General features: G+C 37.2%; 2 protein-coding genes across 2 annotated transcripts; both read right to left on the bottom strand.

Annotated features, from left to right (window-relative positions):
* Positions 1-362: 362 nt before the first annotated feature.
* LOC103985639 (scarecrow-like protein 6) lies at positions 363-5,800 on the bottom strand. Its single transcript, XM_065151807.1, has 2 exons — positions 2,945-5,800; positions 363-653 (listed from the first exon to the last, which is right to left on the bottom strand). The coding sequence occupies exon 1, from the start codon at positions 5,319-5,321 to the stop codon at positions 2,967-2,969; it is 2,355 nt and encodes a 784-aa protein (XP_065007879.1). The 5' UTR covers positions 5,322-5,800; the 3' UTR covers positions 363-653; positions 2,945-2,966.
* Positions 5,801-22,111: 16,311 nt separating this feature from the next.
* LOC103985640 (14 kDa proline-rich protein DC2.15-like) lies at positions 22,112-22,816 on the bottom strand. Its single transcript, XM_009403397.3, has one exon. The coding sequence runs from the start codon at positions 22,769-22,771 to the stop codon at positions 22,340-22,342; it is 432 nt and encodes a 143-aa protein (XP_009401672.2). The 5' UTR covers positions 22,772-22,816; the 3' UTR covers positions 22,112-22,339.
* Between the last annotated feature and the right edge of the window lie 136 nt (positions 22,817-22,952).

Raw genomic sequence — 22,952 nt, 5'->3', positions numbered from 1 at the left:
TCCTTGCTCTGACCCATTTGTCTACCACTGTGAAAGCTTAGACTTGCAATGGATGTTGAGAGAGAAACAAAAAGTGGCAGTGTCCACTGAAACATCAAACAAAGGATGACAACAAACACAATTCTTGCAAGTAAACCAGATTAATAGAGGCCATCACTTGTGGTCGTCCTGGGTGGCTGTGAAGGAGCTTAGCCTACTACAAAAAGGATGAATCTATGTTACAACATGCATAGTTTATATATCACACAAGGGAAGACAAACTCCAGTCCACATAAACCGAAAGTAAACCTGCTTTACAACTAATGGAGGAACTGAGGAAATAAACAAAGTGATGAAGGGCATAGCTGAAGGACAGGAGTTCATAAAAAAAAAGTAGCTATACCTTGAGTATCATGTGGAAGGATACAGTGACCATGTGATGGATCAACAAGGAAAGCATTAATTTAGTCTGATGAACCGTGATTAGATGATTTTGTCTGGTGTTAGCCCTGCATGCAATGAATCATTACATCAAGAGCAAGATTGTACCTGCCATTCATGCATGGAAACATGGGCTTTGGACCCACATCAGTGAGTGGCAGGTCACCACCCAGCAGCCTCTGTCATCTACTGGACCGCGTACACCATGTGCAGACGTTCGAGCATGGATGTCACTTCCTGTTTAGATCCACCAAAATTCAGTGCACAAGAAGACAGCATGCCAACACTGAGAATATACAAATATCAAACTGTACAAACAAAAGCAAACATGACCACATATGCAAGAATGACAAATAGGAACTATAATAGCGCTTCTCGACTGAGACTTCTAAACAAGATTGCATTTTTTACAAACATGCAAGTCAATATGCTAGTCACTTGTTGAAACATCTTAACATATGCCTGAACTTTCACCAGGAAAAAAGATCACACTTATGAAGACATCAATCCAGGTATATATCTTCGTCAGTAACATAAACTGGGTAAAACATAGGACCACATAGACTTTGACGATTCCAGTCAATTAGGAAGATATTACTTTGCTTGTAATATGTGATGTGTAAGATACCAGGTTCCATCAAACTTTGACAACCATGATCAGGATTCTTCATCCTGATTTATGATAATTTTGCACCCCAAAACTACTTTTGTAGGAGTGTTTTTGACATCATTTAGATTTACAAATCAACTCAATTTGAGACAAATAAATTGGCAGAAAAAAAGTTTCATGTTTCAGGTGACTATGACCTGAAGACAATCAACTGGAGTGGAGTCAAATAAAATTTACAAGACAGGAACGATACACATATGCATGACATATATTCTAGAACAATCTGAACTTCAGGGTAATTTTGACTTGGTTTTTATAGTTAGCAGATATTTAGTGTTTCTATTTGGCGTTTATTCACAAGAATACATCAACTAGTAATTTATAGCTCAATGAAATAAACTAGTAGTGAGAGACTAAATTAGAACCCACGGACCTCGGAAAGAACAAATCTTTCAAGTAATACCATTAAGGTTCAGAGAATGCATTGATAAATTATTTCATTCCAGCAGTCATGGCTTTATGGCACTGAAACAACTCAAGGGGACACAACCGAACTACAAAGGATAATATAATTTACATTTCAGATGCATCATTGTAGTTGGAACTATAGCTAAAAAAGGACCAGCTGCCTCATGCAAACTGATCAGGATGGGTCATTAATTTTAGCTAATTGCTCACCAATGTGATTCCATGAGTGATCAGTCCGAATAAGAAAATTTGCACCAAAGGACCCTATATTGCAATCAAGATTATAAAGTAAAAAGACCATGAAACAAAAATTTAAAGAAGCAGAAATGAACTTACGCATAATTGAACATGAGTTAATAAAAAGATATAGCATGATAACCTAGACATTTTAGACTACACCTGCAGAATAAGAATCTCTAATTTTATCACAGTTTTACACAAACAATTACAAAAAAAGAATTGATACTCTCTATTGTCAACCACTAGTTATAACAGGCACCACTCGCTCCATGGGATCTAGACAGATGACATTCACACTCCTGTATTTTGATGTCTTAAATGAACATCTTCCTGTTATGATGTGGCTTGAATTTTTGTTTCCTTTTTCTGGATGACCATATAAATACATATGTTGTGATTAGGTTTTTTGAGAGAACCATTTTGTAAGAGCGTTTTTTCCAAGAAATCTTTGGAGAGAAAAAGGAGAGATTTTTCCCAAAGAAAATGTGTAAGAGGATTTGAAAGAAAGGCACATGTACTTTGCTTTTTCTCTCTGATACAGTGAAAATCTTCATCATCTTCATCTGTCAAGGAATGCATCTATTTTTCTCTCTATTCTTCTAATTTTTTATTTGATTACAACCTAAGAACTGATTCAGATCCTATGTTTTGCCCTAACTCTACCTGTATCTGTGCATCGTCTAAGAACATGATCATTATGAAACTTGGGTGTATCAGCAATAACTATGTACTGATTCTTTCAGATTCAGCAACTTGGTTCTCATTTTTGCTTAAGATGATGCGAGTACTATCAGCAACCAATTCGAGAGTTTTCATGATATCTTATATCTACCAAAAGTTCATGATGCATGAATCCTCAAACATGTAAAGTTCATAAATGCATGTACCTCATCACATTTAATATCTTAACTAAATAACAATAACTTGGCACACGATTAGGCATAATTATCAGCATGGACATACATGAATAGAAACAGATACATAAGAACTCCAACTGATCTCCAATGTGCCAATTTACCACAGGGCAAATTCCTCTAGAGCCAAATGAATCAAGCAGTGAGATCAGTAGAGAGGCAACATTAGGACACCAAAAGTGGTAGTTACTATAGAAAATTACATTATGACAACATCTAGACCAAACAAAGTGTGAGTACCTATGTGCCAACCTCTGCTAGAACTTTGCAAGAAGAAGGTACAAAGGATGACATGCCTGTAAGAAGGTAGTTCTTCAGCACCTCCAAGCTGATACAGAGACGAGCTCCTTGTGCTGCCAGTAAAGACAAAGCGACGCCTGGCACTTCTCCACATGAAATCCTCTGACCTGCACCCTCTTGAGAAGGCATTCTGCCTGCGTCGCTGTAAAATCGCTGAACTGCATGGGGACAAATCCTGTTGTTGTATAGTGCATTCGCCAGGGAAGCATCTTGTCAGCTGCACGGTGCCGCCCAAGAACAGAACTCTCAATTCTTGGTTGTAACAGAAATCTCTCAATCTTGCTAGCCGTATCTTGGTTGATCCCACACGCATCAATGGACTCCATAAGTGCCATGGAGGACTGAAAAGCATGGATGAAGTGCTGCAAGAATGGTAGGTCACTCCGATTGCAACCTTGGTCAACTGAGACCACGATCCTCGGGGACAGCTGCCTTACAACACGGAGGAGAGCTGTGAATGAAAGGTTCGCAGAACCTACAGGGAGGTTTACAGCGATGGCTTCACCTCCGGCACCAAGGAGCTTCAAGGGGTCAAACGAATCAAGGCTATGGGCACTAAACTCAAGGGGGATGTTGACGTTGCTTGCAAAATGGGAGAGGTTATCCCGGACGAGGCAGAGATCAAGGTTGCTCTGGGAGCGATAAGGCACAAAAGCTGTAATTTTGAGCAACCGCACTGGACCTGCCGCTGAGCAGCGCCTCTGGGCCAGCTCCTGCATGAAGGAGGACCATTGGCCACCAAAACCAATGTCGAAGTCGATGATGTGAATACGGTCAGAGCCACCGAGCTCCTCTAGGAGGGCTTGAGTGCAGGTAAAATTGGAGAATTGGATGATGGGGGAGACCTCAGAGAAAACCTTGTAAGCACTGAGCTTGTGCACGACGTCCCATTTAGTCGCCAGGGGAGCAGTCGAGATCTGGCTCTGCTGATGTTGGGCTGTCAGAGTGGAAGGGAGGACAGGGTTCGACCTGTTCGAGAGGATCAGCTGCAGTGCCTCCTTGAAGTAAAAAGCAGAGCGGATAAGGGGCTTCCCCAGGGGCGAAGGGAGCTGGTGATTGAGCCGCGCCAATATCCCGTGCGCGCCAACGAAATTGCAGGCCTCGACCATCTTTGCAGCCTCGAAAAGCAGGTCAACAACCGACTTTTGTAGCTGCTGTTGCTGCGGCGGCGGTGTGGCCATAGCTGCCGTAGCATCATCCCCAAGAGCCGCCACCTTCGGACTCACCGACCTTTGCTGAAGAAAGCTCGGACTCTGCTGCTGCTGCGGGTATGACTGATGTTGCCGGAGGAAGAGGTCCCAGCTCCCGCCAGATTCCAGAAAGGGAAGTTTTGGCGGAACATGGTCGACCACCGGACGATGGCGCTTCGGTTGGGTGGCGAGGAGGTGCGACAGCTGCTGGTGCTCCAGCTGCCCCACATTGAGCAAGAAAGGAGGGCTCGAGTTGGCTAATGGCTGGTTCAGGAGAAGCTCTGGACCAAAGAACTGTGGCTTGTCGTCCATGGCGTTCGGGAAGCACATACCTGGCGGTAGAGAGAGAATCGGCGAGAAGGTGCTGCCTGGCGGAGGCTGAGGAGAGAAGAGCTGACTACCGGCTTGGTCACCGGAGATGGCCCCTTTGACGCCGGTGCTCGCCAAGGGCTGAGACACCCAACTGTCACTGCTGCCGAGCGAAAAGCCGCCACCAGTAGTAACATTAGAAGCTAAAGGGGAAGAACTACCGGTGGACGCCGAGACGGAGGGATCATCCAGGATCCTTCCAATGGGTTCAAGCCCAATACCCGGGTCGAGAATCCCAAACCCCAAGTTGCCATTGTTGCCAGGGAAATCCACTGGCCCCTGAGAGAGGAGCAGTTGCAGCTGTTGCTGCTTAAGCCCGGCCGCAGAGGGGTCTTCGACATCGCCCATGATCCACCGGAGAAAGGTCTGCTCCCGGCCATGGGAGGCCGCCGAAGTCTCCGAGAGCATCACCTCCCAGTCCTCGACCCCAAGTCCGCACCTTTCACCTCCTGCAACGAAGCCCATGTCCAGACCGGCTGGTACCGGCGGCAGCTCAGCCGCCCACTCCTCCTTCCCGACCGCACCTCTGCCGGAGTCGGAGAGGGAGCATTTGTTGGCGGAGTTGCCGGAGACCGCCGCCACTCCGGCGGTGTCGCAGGAGCTGCCGCTTCCTAGAGAAGAAGACAGTGTGGCTGTGGAGGTGGGAGAACTCGGGCTTCTGTGATCAAGTACCGATCTTGGCTCCACAACCTCTGGGATTATCAACTTTGGCCTCTTATTCACCCAGAAGAGAGCTTGGTTCCCTTCTAATATGGTATTCACTGCCTCTAAACCCCTCTTCCCCTGGTCATGAAAGGGCAAACCCCTCATCTAATGCAAGGAGCCAGATCAAAGTCTCTACTTACTTCGCTTCAAGAGAGAGAGGAAGGGCATAAAAAACAAAGATTTTGAGCGCCGAAACAGTAGAAGCTGGACAAAGGAGAGATCTCTACTTTGTTCTGCCTCCTCAGAATACGTCTACAAATGCGACTACCTACAACTGCAAGCTAAGCTTTACTCATTCTTCTTCTTTCACCTCCTTTAATCTCTCCTATCTTCTCTCTTCTCTGGTAATGCGCTGTGTGTCCGGCTGGGTTGTGTGAAAGAGGGAGAAGCAGGGGAAGCAGCACTAGCAACCTGTACTCCTCTCAAACTCTTTTCTGTCTCTCTCTTTTTCCTCCTCTTCTTCTAGGTTGCTTTCTTTCCCTCTTCTGCCATGGATGCGTGCAACATAAAAAAGAAGTGATCGAAGTGAGCCCCCCCACCACCACCTCTCTCTTTCTCCCTCCAAAATTCTCTCTCTCTCTCTCTCTCTCTCTCTCTCTCTCTTCGCTATAAAATGTTCATGTCCAGGCTTCTGCCATCGTGCAGTTTCCCTCCCATTAAATTCATGTAATATTTTGTTCTTCTTCTTCTTTATCTATGCAATAACAAAAGGCCTTGCGCTGCAGTAACTGTGGCTTGGAATCCGGGCCGTCAAAAGTAATCATAGATACGGTAAAAGGGTAAAGCTGGCCTACGCATAAAAAATAACCATCATTCTTTCTCTTGAATCTCCAAAATACCCTCATTCCCCCAGATGTGGAGGCTGTTTCCGTCCTTTCATACGACCCAGCCTTTTGTTGCACTTTACGGAATTAAAAGCGCCGAGACGCGGCACCTGAACCGATACGATACACGTCCATCCGATACGTTACGTGTTATGCGGTTCCGTTAACGGTTGAAATCCAGAGAGCTCCAAAACTCCTCTCCTCGTCGCCTTTGCACGATCACCTTACCTGTCTCTTGATTGAGGGAAGCGATGCATCCACAGGTGGGCCCCGTCGCCGGTACAATCACAGCCCTAAAGGAAGCGGCAGGAAGCGGCCGGTAACCCGTAAATAGGCAGACATGTGGGGGCTTCACAGACGGGCGCGTTTCTTTGGGGCTAACTATGCCAATCTATAGGGGTAACATAGACATTTCACGGTTCGCCACGTACAATTTAGATCTGAGACTAAGCTGTTGGGCTTCCGTGTAGGGTCATTACCTGGGTTAAGATCTGCTACACTCCATAGAGCAGAGAACAGGCACTTCTTCACCGCTCACCTTTGCGTGATTGGCTCAGGCGATATCTCCGAAGACAAGTGAGAGAAGCTGTTTGGTGTCGTCGACAGGATGAACCGCTCCAGTGGTGCGAAGACCGAGGCCGTCGGATCCGCGGGCCCCGCGTCACCAGCCAACGTAGACAGGTCATCGCTTGACGCCGCCGTGAAACTGCGACCGATGTGGACGGCCCCGATTGACTCGATGACACGGACCCGCGGGCGGGGGGTGGCGGTGGGGGGTGTGGTTGTGGGGGCCGTCGCGGCTTTTTTGATGGGGAAAAAAAAATGGGTCCTCAACTTTTTTCCCCGCTTTGCGATCTCTAATATCTCCACCTACCCCTCCTGATAACGGGTTGAAGCAGTGGGCCCAGATATCGTCCAACGAACGACAACACAGGTAGGGCAGCGTGTGTGTCGATAACTAGGACCGGGAGGAAACTATTGCGCGGACCCGGGTTCGCCACCATCGTGGGGGTGGTCTCACGTGGGTCCTAATAATGCAGCCGCACCAGTTATACACGCCAAGATGCGTGCATGCATCACGCGGTGCTGGCCATGTGTCGTGATTCACAATTGTACCATGATTTGGATGGGTCACAAGACAATGTGACCCGCGGATGGCAATGTGGGCGACATTCTTGTTCACAATCTCCAACCCTGTTACGATTCAATCATCAGCCTCCTTTGCCATCTCCACTACAATCTCGTTCGTATTCAGGCCTTGTAAATACAAGTAATTTCGCATACAACTTCGATTTCATTCGAAGAATTCCAACACTAATTGATTTAGGGATTTGCATCTCTCTTCCCATATATACTATGGCTTCTTTCTTCACTAGTTCAAATTGGTAATATCTCAATTATTTGAGACTCTTGATTATATATATTGTCCCTCAATCTAAAAATTTCTATATTTATATTAATAGTGGATTAGATATAGAAAGGCTGCAAGTAGAACAATTTAAGTTGCTTCTACCTAACAACTGCTGTGTTCTTTTGTCCACGTCAAAAATAAGGATCGGAGCTCATATGGAATTTGATGCATATGATTTAGTACGAATTATTTGGGAAGAACATGATTGAGACCTTTCACCCGTAATGTAATAGTTTGTATATTGTTCATGTGGGGTGGCTAACAAGTTCTCATTATTGATATATTATAAATATATCATCACCAACAAATAATTATCATATTATATATGTTTCTCGGTTTATAATTATGCTTCGAGCAATAATTATTTGATAAAATTTTGAACTGATAACGATGATGGATACATAATGAAATATCATTTGTTCTTAATCCTTAACCACTTATAAAGGTAGATATTTTCATATTTATTATTTATAATGTTTGATTTTTAAACTAAAAATAACGGTATTAATATTTTAATCGAGAAGCTAATAATTTATTTGATTGTGAATTCAGACAAAGCATTTATATTTATCTATATATTTTTCCGATAATAGCGACTAAAGTGTGCTTCATTTATTTTCATAGAACATTTTTTATTTAAAAATTGGATGATAGAAAACATCGGCCAAAGCAATATTTTCTTATATTTTCTGGATTTTTTGTTTTGTTTTGTTTTCTGATTGATAAGCATGAAAGGGGCACTTCCTTAGGTGTTCATAGATCATCGAGACATGTAGAGAGACAGGAAGCAAGGTTTCAATTTCTCCCTAGTGAAAAGGAAAAAATAAAAAAATAATAATCATATTATAAAATAAAAATAACATTTCAATATTTAACGAGGAATAACGCTACTCTCTATCTCTCTCTAAAAGGTAATATAGAGATCAAACTTGGGGTAGAGAAGACTGAACAATTTATATGGAATTTGAGCAATTGACTATACACATGATTATGGTAGTTAAATAAAATGCGATGGCAAATAAATTTAGTCTTTGATGCTGATCATTCCAAAGTATGGATATTCATGAAGATCCATTTATTCGATTCAAATGTTTACTACCGATAGATATATATTCACTTTATTCTTGAATCATAAAAATTTATGATCAATAAATATTGGATAGACACTCAACCTATTTTGAAATCATTTTATTATCAAAGGGCAAGAAAACAATAGAGCCTTGATTGGAGAAATGTCTAGTGAAGACAAAAATATTTTTATCATAGGATCATACTAAGCTAAGCTAGCTAGTAGCTTTATAAAACGTGAGTATGAGCACACAAATGTAATTAGTGGAATAAGACTTTCATTGGACCTTATTATATCAATACAATAATGAACATCTATACCAACTAAGCTAGTTGATATATATTTCAATTATATTCTCTCATTAAATTAAATTAAATTGAAAAATAACAAACTCATAAGCAGTCCTATTCTTTGTTAATTCTTTATCATTCTTGTGAATGTGGGTAAGGTGGGATCATGTCTTTGTCTTCCAAGAGAGAAGTTGTCGGTGCATTGCATCATAACAAGGATGTTTAATAATTAAACAATGATGTTTAAAGTATGAACTGCAACACTTTGATTCCCAACAAAGCAATGAAGAGAGCTCCATTTATTAGTTCAATAGCTCACATTGTGATACCAATAAAGATCAAAATTGACATCACTTTCTAGCTTAAGAAGAGTAGACTGGTGCGTCTCAGTACTATCAAAACACTTAGTATAATTTAATTTAATTACTAGGGAAAAATAAAAAGGTAGCATTATATCTTCTTGATTCTCGGGAAAAAGAAGAAAAAAAAAAGGAATTATTCTAATGTTGAATTCTCTGAAACCATATTAATATCCTTATACATAAATATATTGATTGATTGACGTTTGGCATTGGGGTCTTCATTCATTGTAGAAGAGGGATGTGGCTGTGGACTCACGTCGAGGTGTAAACAGCAAGACCAGTGGCATCATATGTGCGATGGTAGCATGATGGTTAATGAGACAATAAGATTGTGAAAGAGAAATGAGGACATCGACGTTTGGTGGAGCACTTGAACAATATATCATTAACAAGGAATAGGAAGTCATTCTACAACATACAGTTTAATTTCAATCACCAATCTATATGAAAATTGAGCTGTCATGGACTGTTCAAGAATGATGCATGATTATCTAATCTTTTTTTTTTTTTGAAGAATAGTTTCTTTGATGAATATTAAATTGAAGTCAAACAATAAGGTTAAATATTATGGATTTTGTATCATTAGCTCTCAATCTATCCATCCAAAGACTAGTCATGCTAAGAGCAATGAAAAAATTCTTTGTCTCTCATTGTATCAGTAATTTTGATGATTCACATCATGCAATTGATGCAAGTATCTCCGTATATACTTGTCTAGAATAAAATTTAATAATTTAGAAATGTATATTATTTCATTGCATACTTCTTATTTATCAGATGGGCCATGTCACTAGGAAAGATCACACAATTATAGAGAAATAAATTTAATGAGCTCGTAAATGACAATAAAAAGTGATTCCAACACCAATCATATGGAAAAAATTAATCTAATTATACGTAAAGGCAAAGGAAAATAGGTGGATGTCTTTTTGACCAATTCTCAGCGTCTTATATAATTATGATTAATATGAAAACCTATCTAATCTTTAATTGATGGTGTGCTTTTATATGATTAAAGGATTGAGGATTCATATTATAAACTTTATACCTAAGATATTAATGTATTGGTGGTGTACTCAACTCACTCAAAAATTTATTTGATAAATATTTTTCAAAGATATAAGCTAGTTAAGAAAGTAGAGGCTTTTAGATATAATATCTTTTTTCATATATATATATATATATATATTATATCTAAACTTTAAAAGGAGAGACACGAAACTAACATAAACATAAAAGCCTTTATTTTTTTAACTAGCTTATATGTGTATGTATATGTGTGCTTTCTAAGTGAAGTCCCACTTAATTAAAAGCCACATTCCATTAGCCCATTAAGAAGTCATGTAATTATTCGATAGCTACTTTGGCGCATGGGCTAATGGTTTGGTATATATTATTATAGAGTGAGAATGGACTAATAATGTACAAAGATATTTAAACGATAATAGGGTTTGGGTTGACGATTGATTGATGTAGGAGCAATATATTTTCTTTGTTATTTAAATAAATTTTATTAGGTTTGAGATATTTTGTATTTGTCACATGCCAACATCTACTCAAAGTAAAGAAAAAAGAAAAAAAATACAGGATAAGTGAAAAAATTTAAATTCATTATTGATTCAAGATTGTAAATTTTAAATGGAAATCTTAAATATTCATCTCTATCAAAGGCATTGCCGTTACTTGTTTAGTTGTTTATTGCACTAGTACTTGTATATATGAAAGGAATATAATAAGGAAATGTCAAGTATCAAGTTTTATATATAATTAGGTAATGTTAATCACTTATATATTATTATAAAAAAAATCAACATTCAACTATTCTCGACTATTATATATGATTAGATTGCTTTGCTTATCAAGTAAGCCTTCCAACTACCTCAATGTACAAATTGCCATGATCAGAATTTTCCCCAGCTTAAACATTGAAAAAAGGACTCTATTAATCAATGATAATAAAGGAATAAATAATATATTTGACTTAATATAATTATAATTATAATTATTTATTTATATATATTTGGTTTTATCTCTAGTTGGATACGAATACAAAATGTTTGTAATATTGGTAAGAGACCTGAGGTTTAGACCTTTATCTCAACTTGGACTTTGTGAGCTCGGTTAGGGTTTATAGAGTTAGCTACTGTTGCCTAGCCCATCACTAAGCCCTACTAGCTCGGGTCACTCTTGGAAACCAAGCCCACATTCATAATCCTCGGAACCACTTAGTGATGGACAATATTTTTGTCAAAATATTTTAATTCCAACACATAAAACGTGAGTTGGCAAATGTCAATGTAGCTTTGATTGTCTAACATAAGAGTTTCAAACTCCCTCATATCAATAAGAAAATTTGAATTAATGAAGCTAGTATTCTATTCATCAAAGAATAAGAATTTGAAGTATAGAAAATGAAATTTAGGATTTGATATGTTTATATATATATATATATATATATATTCTTAGGTTTTAGTGAGAGGATATTGTGAGGAAAAACAAAACTTAAAAAGCTCCTAGAATACTTTTTCTTTAATAATCTAGAGATGATAAGTAAAATATTCAATGTTTATATGAAATTATATAAAAGGAGATTTATGGTTAAGTTTATGTTAACTCATATCAAGGATCTTATAATTTAAAGAATTTAATTTATTTTTTTAATGTACATACACGAGAAGACATTCATACTTTCTTATCCTACCAAAAAGAAGGTACTTTTTGCCATGGTGGAGAAACGACTTTACAAGGAAGGAGAGGCTGTTTTGACTGAGCTCGAGTTTGTATACAAGTCAACTCACGATTGACTTTGGAGGAGAGAAGTGATGTTGCCGACGGCTCTCGACGTGAGAAGCAAATCTACCCCTGTAATGAACGATCGGTACATGGAATAACCGGTCCATTAATATGCAAACAAACAGAGATTGAGGTGTGAGTGAGTGAGGGATTTTGACGTCTCGGCGAAGGTTTTGGGATGAAGTGAAACTGTCGTTGCTCCACCAACTGGATCGGCCGCCCTCTTCGTCTCCGACGGCACACTTTGTCGCACGCACGAACACAGCCCCGTGAGCCTCTCAGCTTTTACTGCTGTCTATTTCTGCGTACCTCCGTCGAATAGGTTATCGGCATCGGAGAGGGTCCAAACAACTGGTCCCATCTCATTCCCTCGTTCCTCCGATCGCCTGTCCTACTTACCCCCTTTCGCACGAAAATGAACAGAAAACAAATAGTGAAGATGGAAGCAATCAATCAATCAATCAATCAATCAATCAATCAGGTACTCGATATTTACGCTTTGGGTTGCCCTTTACATCCTCGACTGTATGTATGTATTGGTCATAAATCAATCAGCTTTATATCGGATAACAATCTTGAGCTCCACTAATAAAAATTAAGTCTAAGCTCTTATAATAACACAAATCACATGGAGTAAATTAACAATTTTCATGTTCTCCATAAATTATCTATCTTTATGGTTCTCTGCCTCTTTGGTCATATCAGAGAGTATCAGAAAAGGCTATTATTGTTGTTTCGATACCTTCAAACAGTCAGATCACCTTGATTTCTTTGAATGCTGCTTCCCAATTACTCCTCAAAATCAACTCAAAGAATTATACTTCCTGGAGGGCATAATTTGATTCCTTTCCTTTTCGTTATAATCTTCTTGGATATATTGATGGTTTTCTATTATGTCGATTATCTCCGGAAGTGCAAGCTTACACATATTGGATACGTCAAGATAAGCTGCTACCACATGCCAATCAATAGTATCCCTCGTTGTTGCTTTCAAATTCAAGAGAGAATTGGTTGAAGTTGGCAAAACCTTATGCCGATCGGTCTCGCAATCATATATTATTCAACTCAAAGGAAGATGGGTCGCACGGTATCGAACCATCTTCAAAATTATTATTATAGACCATAAAGAAGATATTATTGTCTAGGTAACAAAGATATATATGGATAATTTTATCCCATGTTAATTCATTTGTCATCGGCTTTGAGTCACCGATCTTAAAATGATGTCATAATGCATCTCGATATGCTCCGTTGGCAATAACTGCCCCACCTTAGTAAGTTATATTTTAAACCATCTATTAATAAAATATCTTCAGTCAAGAGGTTTGATTTGTTATCTATATTTCTTTTGCCAATAATTTTTTCTTTGTTGTTGTCTCCGAAGGTGATATATCGTTCGTCTTGGTTAGTGAGCTTAGAGAAATATATTTAATCTCAGGTCATATACCTTTAGCATCCATTATCAAGATATCATCTCTTACTCCTAACTTTTGATTATAGATATATCTATAAGAAATGAGAGTTTACTTTAAGTACCCATTTAACTTTGAGTCTCTTACGATTAGATCTATCTATCTTGACTATTGACATTAAGTCATTTATGGTTCGTTTAGGAATTCAAACTAATTTATATGGACTATATTTTAAATGAACATTTATAAACATAATGATCATATCTTTCACAAAAATTATATTTAATTTTAGAAAAAACATGATCCTTTAACAAATAAGTTCCTTTTTTATTGAGTCTAACTATTCACATTGTAATAAGTTAACATACAATTATCATACTCAATTTTTAATTTATCAAATTTATTAGAGAGAGAAACATGATAATTTTTTAGTAATTTATATTTCTTATCAACATATTTAAATTCATCATATAAATTATGAAATATATTAAATAATTCATCATAAAATAAAAAGATTTTAATTGAGTCACATATCTCGTCGTTGAGAGCCATCACAGTATAGTTCACCATCTCATCTTCATTGGTTTGCTCTTTGTCTTTTGATGCACTTGATTCATCCCAAGTCACTTTTGAGTACTTTTTTTTTGTGCTAGCAATTTCTTCTTTAATTATAGACACTTATTTTTAAAATACCCCGACTTCTTACATTTATAGTATATGGTTATATTATTTTTGTTGTTAGAGTCTTGTTTTATAAGATTTGTTTTATTCTTTTTTATAAACTTTTTAAATTTTATTATGAGGAGTGTCATGTCATCATCATCACTTGAGCTTTCGCTTGAGTGATCTTTCTTGGTTCTAAGTATCATATCCTTCATTTCTTTTGGAAAGTTCTCATGTTCATTACGTGCATTGCAAGTCATTTCATATGTTATTAATAATCCTATAAGTTCTTCAAGAGAAAAATTGTTCATGTCTTTTGCTTCTTGAATTGTAGTTACCTTTGAATCCTAACTTTTTAGAAAAAAAAATTAGAATTTTATTAATAAGTTTAAGATTAGTAAAATATTTATTAAGGAATTTTAAATTATTGACAATATTTATAAAACGAGTGTACATATCACCCATGGTTTCGTTTTGTTTCATTTTAAACAATTTATAACTATACACAAAAAAATTAATCTTAGATTCTTTAACTCTATTTGTGCCTTTATGAGTAACTTCAAGTGTCTGCGTCAAATATCATGTATAGTTTTATATATGAAAATACGATTAAACTCATTTTTGTCCAAAGTATAAAATAAAGCATTCATAGCCTTAGCAATTAAAGAAAATGATTTCTTCTCTAGATCATTCTATTCATTTATTAGTCTAGAGGATTTTTGAAAATCATATTCAACGATATTTCATAAATCAAAAGTCTTGTTATAACTCTTTCCTTTTTTCATATAGAGAGAACCTTCACACGTCTCTTTACAATTAGACCTCACTCCTCTCTTAAAAGACTTTTAACTATAGAAGGAAGAGACTTAATAACTCAAAAGTTGTTACAACTCTTTTTTCCTCAAGAATTCTTTCACCTTTTTACTTTTTTTCCTTCTATCCAAAGTAAAAATAAGTGGGTTATTTATAGACCCCAAATTGCTTCAAAAAAAGAGCTAAAATTTTAAATAATTAATTTTTCGGGGTATCAATGATACCACTATTTGCACGGGGCAATACCACCGCCTGCCACTCTATACATTAGCGATATCACTATCGGGTCTTCAAAAGCATACACTTCGTACATTCCAACTCATAGATGATTCCACCATTTGGTCTCGCAGTGCTACCGCTTGACCCAATTATTAGTCGTTGAATAAGCCTCCCAATAGGCTCAAATTAGTTTTGATTCAGGCCCAATGAGCCCCTAATTGAGTTGACATTGTTACACCCAAAACTAACTCAATTACAATCTAAACTATTTCGATCAAGATACACACAATTACAAGCATGGATCCTATATTATCCGACATGTCATTTGGTTTATCCGATGGTTCATCTAATCCTTCAGCGCATCGTCCTCACTTTCAGCATATTGTTTGATCCATCAGCATGTTGATCTCTCATAACATCCAGCACAATGTTTGATCCTTCTAGCCTAGATCTTCAAAAGAAATCTTAAGTTATGAATTTTAAAAAATCAAGAGAAAAATCATGATTCATTTGGATAAATATTTTCTTTAGTAAATAGTAAAAAGAATCATAGGTGAATAAAAAATTCTGATTCAAATAAATCTTAAGTTATAAATATCAAGGAATAAAGAGAAAGAACATGATTCATTAGGATAATCTTTTCTTTAATAAAAGAATCATATGAGAATAAATAGTAAAAGTTTTTTATTCATGTATTTGAATAAATATTTTTCAATGAAGAACGAGTTTGAATATGTTTTGATATATCTCCTTAGGATATGTATTTACATACTTCCATTCCTTGGGTAAGGATTTTCTAGAAGTAGATATATCCAAATTGCTTTGGAGAGAAGAAATCAAATCATAAAATTTAAAAATATCATCAAATTCATTTTCTTAGTTCAAGAGATTCAGAAATAGATTCATTAATGACTAAGAGTCTCTTATTGAAAAACTTGATAAGCTTTAGGGATAGAGATATTTTCAAGAAAAATACATTCCTCTTTTAATTTCAATTTATATGATTGATTTTATATAAGCATGCTATAGTCTTCTATGCCAAAGCCATATATCATCATTTCAAAATTAAAAATAAGTTTCATCACAAAAATTATCAAGATCAATAGTATAACCATTAACTAATAAAAATATCTTCAATCAAAAGATTTGATTTGTTACTAATAATTCTAATTCCAATGATCTTCTTTTTATTATTGTTGTTTTGGTTAGTGAGCTTTGTGAAGTATGTTGAATCTTCAATCATAATGTCTTGAGCATCCATTATTAAGATATTATCTTTTGCTTCTAGTTTTCAATTGTAGATATATCTACAAGAAAGATAGGTTTATTCTAGGCACCATTTAACTTTGGGTCCTTCATGATTAGATCTATTTATTTTATCTTTTGACATTAAATCATTTATGATTTTTTTAGAAACCCAAACTAATTTATATAAGCCATAATTTTTAAATGAATATTTATAAGTATAATGACTACATCTACTATAAAAATTATATTTAATTTTAGGAAAATATATAATATGGGTCATTTGATAAAAGTAGTTAGCTTTTGTTGAGTGTCACTCACAAGATTTTATCCTTTCTACATACATAACATTTATTAGCAAGAATCATGTTTAATGATTTACTATCAATTTTAATTTTTTTTAAAGTTTATTATAATGATAAAATTTTCTTTTTGTATGAATCTAACTCTTCATATTTAATACTAGAGAGAGAAATATATTACTTTTTTAAAAATTTAAATTTTATACCAACTAATTTAAATTCATCATATAAATCATTGAATGCATTAAGTAATTCATTGTAAGTTAAAGACATTTTAGGTGGGTTACATACTTCGTTGTCGAAAGCCATCAAAGTGTAGGTCACCATCTTACCTTTATTGGTTTACTTTTCATCTTATGATGCACTTGATTCGTCCCAAGTCACATTGAGTGCTTTTTTTTTTTTGTACTAGTATATTCTTCTTTAGTTGTAAATATTTACGTTTGAAGTGTCCTAGTTTTTTATATTCATAGCAAGTTACTGTATCCTTTTTTAAGTTTATTTTTATTCTTAAATTCTTGTTTTATGAATTTTTTAAAATTTATTGTCAAAAGTTTCAAATCATTATCATCACTTAGCTTTTGCTCGAGTGGTTTTCTTTTATTCTAAGTGTAATATCCTTTCTGTTCTTTGAAATATTGTTCTCATGCACATCATGTGCCTTACAAGTCATTTCATAGGTAATTAATGATCGTATGAGTTCTTCAAGAGGAAAATTATTTAAATCTTTTGTTTCTTGAATAATAGTTATCTTTGGATCCTAATTTTTAGGAAGAGATTGTAAAATTTTATTAACAAATTTAAGATTAGTAAAACATTTACCAAGAGCTTTTAAACCATTGAGAACATCTATAAAATGGGTGTACATGTCACCAATGGTTTCGCTTGACTTCATTCAAAATAATTCAAAACTATGTATCAGAAGATTAATCTTAGATTCTTTTACTCTACTTATGCTTTCATGAGTAATTTCAACTATGTACAACTTCAACTGTGTGCCAAATATTGTGTGCAGTTTCATAAATCAAAATATGATTAAACTCATTTTTATCTAAAGCACAAAAAAAAACATCCATAGCTTTAGAATTTAACGTAAACGTTTTCTTTTTAAAATCATTCCATTCATTCATTGGTTTAGAGAGTTTTTGAAAACCATGATATTCCATAAATTAAAATCTACAAAAAATAAGAAAATTTTTATTTATGTCTTCCAATACGAGTAGTTCATCCCATTGAACATAAAAGGACAAGTGATAAAATTACTCTCTCGATTGCTAATAAAAACCATTTAATCTCTCTTGGGTGTTAAATCAACTAAGAGAATTTGACTATGATAGTTATGATCGTAAAGGCACTAAGAGAGTCGAGAGTGAATTAGTACTTTTAAAATATTAAATTGATTTGAAAACTCTTTCGATCAAACCTATATAAAAAGTACGTTTAACTTAAAACATGCATAAGATTAGTGAGCAAGTTGTTAGGACCAAAATAAACACTAATGGGGGTGGGGGTGGTGAATTAATGCTTATGTAAAAAGTATATCGATTTGAAAACTTATTCAACGTAGAAAATTCATTTCGATAAAGCCCATATCAGAAAGTGTTTAAGTTTGACCGAGAGTAAATGTAAAGTGAAGTGAGCAACTAAGTAAGCAATAAAAATAAGCAGCATAGGAAAAAAGCATATTACAGTGGTTTGATTGTCATGACCTGCATCTACTCTCGATTCCTCTTCACTCAAGGCCAATAGCTTCCATTACCGATCTTCTTTCCAATGGGCAAAGATCAACTATCATTACAACTCTTTCTCCTTTTCACAGGAGAGAACCTTTACACCCCTATATTATAAGTATTCTCTCACACTCTCCCTTAGAACAACCTTTAAGCATATGGAGGTGGGAACTCAACTTTGTAACATGGTTTGCAACCTTAGAATCACAGAATTTTGGTTTTACTTTTTGTGCTCTTTTATGCAGGAAAGAGTGTGGTATTTATAGGCCCTAATGGCTTTAAATTTAGAGCCAAAACAATCTCATCCCGAATTTTCAAGGTACTGATGGTAGCATCGCTTGCCAGACTAACAACTGGCGATACCATCGCCTGTCATTCTGACACCGGGTGATACCACTGTCCACTCTGACACTAACATTAGGCGGTATCACTACCCAATTTGACGGTACTACCGCCTGACACAATTTAAGAGACTATATTTATGTAGTACCATTGCCCAATCTAGGTGATACCACCACTAGACTCTACTATAGGTCACTGAATGGGCCAAATAACAGGCCCCATTCAGCCTTGATTCAAGCCCAATTGACCTCTAATTAGACCTAAAATTAACTCAATTAGACCTAACTAACTCGATCTAGACACACGTTTATAAGCATGAATCTTATATTGTCCGACATGTCATTGATTCGTCCAATCCTTCGACATATAGTTCTCTCTTTCGGTGCATTGCCCAATCAGCATGTTGACTCCCGTAACTTCCAATCTCCTTGGTGCAATGTCCGATCCTTCGATCTGATGCCTAAACTTATGGCACGAAGTCTTTCGAGCACATTGACCATTCCTCCGACCTGACATCCAGTCTTCTAACATGTTCTACTCCGACCCAACGTTTGATTCTTCCTATTTAATCGAATTGCCTTTCCTTGATCAAGGTTAGTCTTGCATTACTAAAACACACATTAGATCTTAACTTCATCAATTGATTTTATCATCAAAATCTGAGATTCAACATAAATAAATCAGTTTGTAATAGGAATGAAAAACATAAGGGAAAATACAAACCAAATTTATAGTGGTTTGATCATTGCGATATACATTCACTCCCGATTCCTCTTCTGTCAAGGCCATCGGCTTTCACTAACGATCTTCTTTTAAAAGGCGAAGATCAACTATCCTTATTACAACTCTTTCTCTTTTTCATAGGCTTAAAAGATAACCTTCACACTTCTATTTTATAATTAGACCTCACTCGTTTTTTAGAAGACTTCTAGGAGGAAGAGACTTAATAACTCAAGAGAGAATACAACTCTTTTTTCCTCAATAATTCTTTCTCATTTTTACTCTTTTTCTTGCTATCTCAAGCATGAAGAAGTAGGGTATTTATAGACCCCAAATGACTTAAAAAATAGAGCCAAAAATTTAATCGCTGGTTTTTGAAGGTATCGATAGTATCATCGCCTACACTGGGTGGTACCACTGCCTGCCACTCTGTGCACTATTAGTACCATCGCCAAGTCTTCCAGAAAACATACATTTCATATGTTCTAGCTCATAGGCGGTTCCACCACCTGGTCTGGTGGTACCATTACGTGACCCAACTATTGGTCATTGAATGAGCATTCCAATAGGCCCAAATCAACCTTGATTCATGCCCAATAGGTCTCTAATTGAGTTGACATAGTTATACCAAAAACTAACTCAGTTATAACTTAAACTATGTCGATCAAAATACACATGATTACAAGCATGAATCCTATGTTATCCAGCATGCCATTGGTTCATCCGACGCTTTGTCTGATCTTTTGGCACATCGTTCTCTCTTTCGACGTATTGCTCGATCTATTAGTATGTTGACCTCTCGTAACATTTGATTTTCTTGGTATAATGTTCGATCCTTTTGACTCGATGCCCGAACTCACAACATGAAGTCTATCTTCTAGCATGTCGACCAATTCTCTAGTTCGATGTTCAATCTCTAACATGCTCTATTTTGGCCCAACATTTGATTTTTCTTGCTTTAATTAATTTGTCTTTCTATGATCGGAGTTAGTCTTACATCACTTAAACTCTTGTTAGATCATAACTTCATCAATTGATTTCATTATCAAAATCTAAGATTCAACAACTCGGCCAAGAGAGACCCTTCACGGTGGAACAAGTGCTCGGGTTGCATAGCTTGGAATAGAAAACCTACCATAATGGATTGCACTTGCCTAAAGGCACTATGAAGAAAATGATAAAGAATATTTTGGTACCACTCTTACGGTAGCAATTGACGTGGTACCTCGAAGTCGATGTGACACCTGCATACAATATGACTTCGAAGTGACATAACATACTTGATAGTGATGCACAGTCGTAATCGCACCACGCAGGATCATACAAGATGGTACCATATTGTGCAGAACCTACAGGTCAACTTTTGCCATTCGAAACATACAAATCGATTATCCGAAGTATCGACGACCATTAACAACCTACATTCGATCCATCACTTGACCAGAACCATAGGGATCGGTTCTCGAATACTTCAAAAAAAAAAAAGATTTGAGCTTAACAGGGATTGAGTAAAAAATTTTTCTCCCAACATTGACTGACCTGTCGTGCAAAGAAGAGACAATCGAAGCCCTACTTTAGGTCAACTTAGGAGACGCTAGCCCCTTCTCGACCTTGTCCTCTCATTCTTTACTTAGAAACCCGCATGACGTCCTTATATTATCAGAATCGAAGTTAATCGTACCAACTCACTGGACACGGTGTAAAGGACCACAATACTGTCACAGGTGGAAGAGCGCACCTCTCTCTCTCTCTCTCTCTCTCTCAAAGTTGATTATATACAAACCAAAGAAATTAGGTGTGAGGAAAGTTTGAGTTGACGGAGGATTACTAATTGGTTCAAGATTTTGGTTCTTATCCGTAACCTACGAACCCAACTCTTGGTTTGGCATCTTTATGAAGTACATGACAATGTAATGCATCTTCAAATACAAGTTTTAATTCCTCCACCTCTCTCTTCTTCTCTGTTATTTCTCCTCTCTAGCAGTTTGAAGCATTACCATCCTTCCGAAAAATTTTCGGATATCAAACCCTAGATAGCTATCTTCCTGCACTCCTTTGTAGGGCAATTTTTGTTGGATTCCTTGATGCTTTTCTTTTCTGTACGTGTGTTCCTCTTTGATTCACTCTTTGCAGTACTTGTACACAAGATGAATTGCATGCAAAAATATTTGTGGCCTCCAAAATGCTAAGGAAAAGATGATAACTTAATCAGAATCTTTGGAACTAAATTGCAATGCATTATGCATAATTAAATTTAATAATAATTAATTATGTTCTTTATTAATGTTTGTTCTCTCTTATATGACATTCGTGTGCGAAATCCTTTACACCCCTTGGAATATAGTGTTCTTAATAATTACTGATTCACATTAGTAAGCTTTTTGATCTCACAAGAGTAATAAGAGTAATATTAAAATGATAAAGTCTTGACTACGTGGATCTTTTATCGTTGTTGAGATAGGAAAAAAAAGGTCATATGTTTAGTTAAGTTAAGATTATTTAAATTTTTATTTATAATTTTATATTATTATATTTAGTTAAGTCAAATCATATCATTGAGAGTCCTGCATTTATACTATTATTTGCATGAATTTATATATAATTTTATGCAAATTAATTAGCTTATATTTTGTTTGCCATAAGTTTATACGCGTACAAAGTTAGCTCGTTCCCACGTATAAATCACAGAAACAAGATAGCTTCATGAAACGAAGCACGAGTCTTATTACACTTGAGCGTTCACTTGAACACGAATACACTACCACACCAAGCACGAGTCACAGTCCGCATGCATCACAAGCGACATGCTTGCTGAGATAACATGCAAAGAGAACAAAGAAAGCTACACCAGAGTAGATGGTTAGGAACAGATACGGCAACAAGAAATGCTTACGAAGATTCACTTGACAGGAAGACTGAGAGACGTTTCTAGGGGCACTGGAAGCCGGCGGGCACGCCATTGCCACAGTAGTTCACGAGCAGGCTGAGGCTGATGGGTATGTTAAGGTTGAGGCCGAGGACGTTGGCCTTGAGGGCGGTGCACAGGCAGAGGGCGGCCTCGGCGTCGGCGAGCCCTCCCAGTAGACTGCAGCAGGGCTCCTTCGGCGGCGTGCCGATCTCGAAGTTGATCAAGCCGCTGAGCACGTTGGCGCAGGCGGCAAACTTGAGGGTGTCGACGGGGCATTTAACACTGGGCGGTGGCGGCCTCACGATCGGTGGCGGCCTCGGGATCGGTGGCGGCCTCCGGATCGGTGGCGGCCTAGGCATAGGGCACAAGCCACGGACGTTGGTGAGAGTGAGGAAGAGGAGGCTGAGCGCGAGGAAGAAGGCGACCGAGGTCGAGAGCATGGTGGCGGCCATGGCCTCACTGTGCCAAGTGTTCCGGGTGGGTGGCTCGGGTGTGGTGTGCAGGCGGTACTTATAAGGCGAGGAAGAGCGTGAGACAACGGCATGTGAGGGTATAGCTGGCAGAGTGCGGACGGCTTTGGAGCACCCCCATGTCGCCTGCTTGGACAAGATCTGGAGGCATTCTTCTTCTACC

This window comes from Musa acuminata, chromosome BXJ3-5 (genome assembly GCF_036884655.1).
Source record: "Musa acuminata AAA Group cultivar baxijiao chromosome BXJ3-5, Cavendish_Baxijiao_AAA, whole genome shotgun sequence".
NCBI lineage: Eukaryota > Viridiplantae > Streptophyta > Magnoliopsida > Zingiberales > Musaceae > Musa > Musa acuminata.
This window is presented reverse-complemented; position numbering and strand designations above follow the sequence as displayed.

Bases quoted from the DNA above. Each gene is read 5' to 3' on its own strand.
- LOC103985640 (XM_009403397.3), bottom strand. From the start codon at position 22,771: ATGGCCGCCACCATGCTCTCGACCTCGGTCGCCTTCTTCCTCGCGCTC.
- LOC103985639 (XM_065151807.1), bottom strand. From the start codon at position 5,321: ATGAGGGGTTTGCCCTTTCATGACCAGGGGAAGAGGGGTTTAGAGGCA.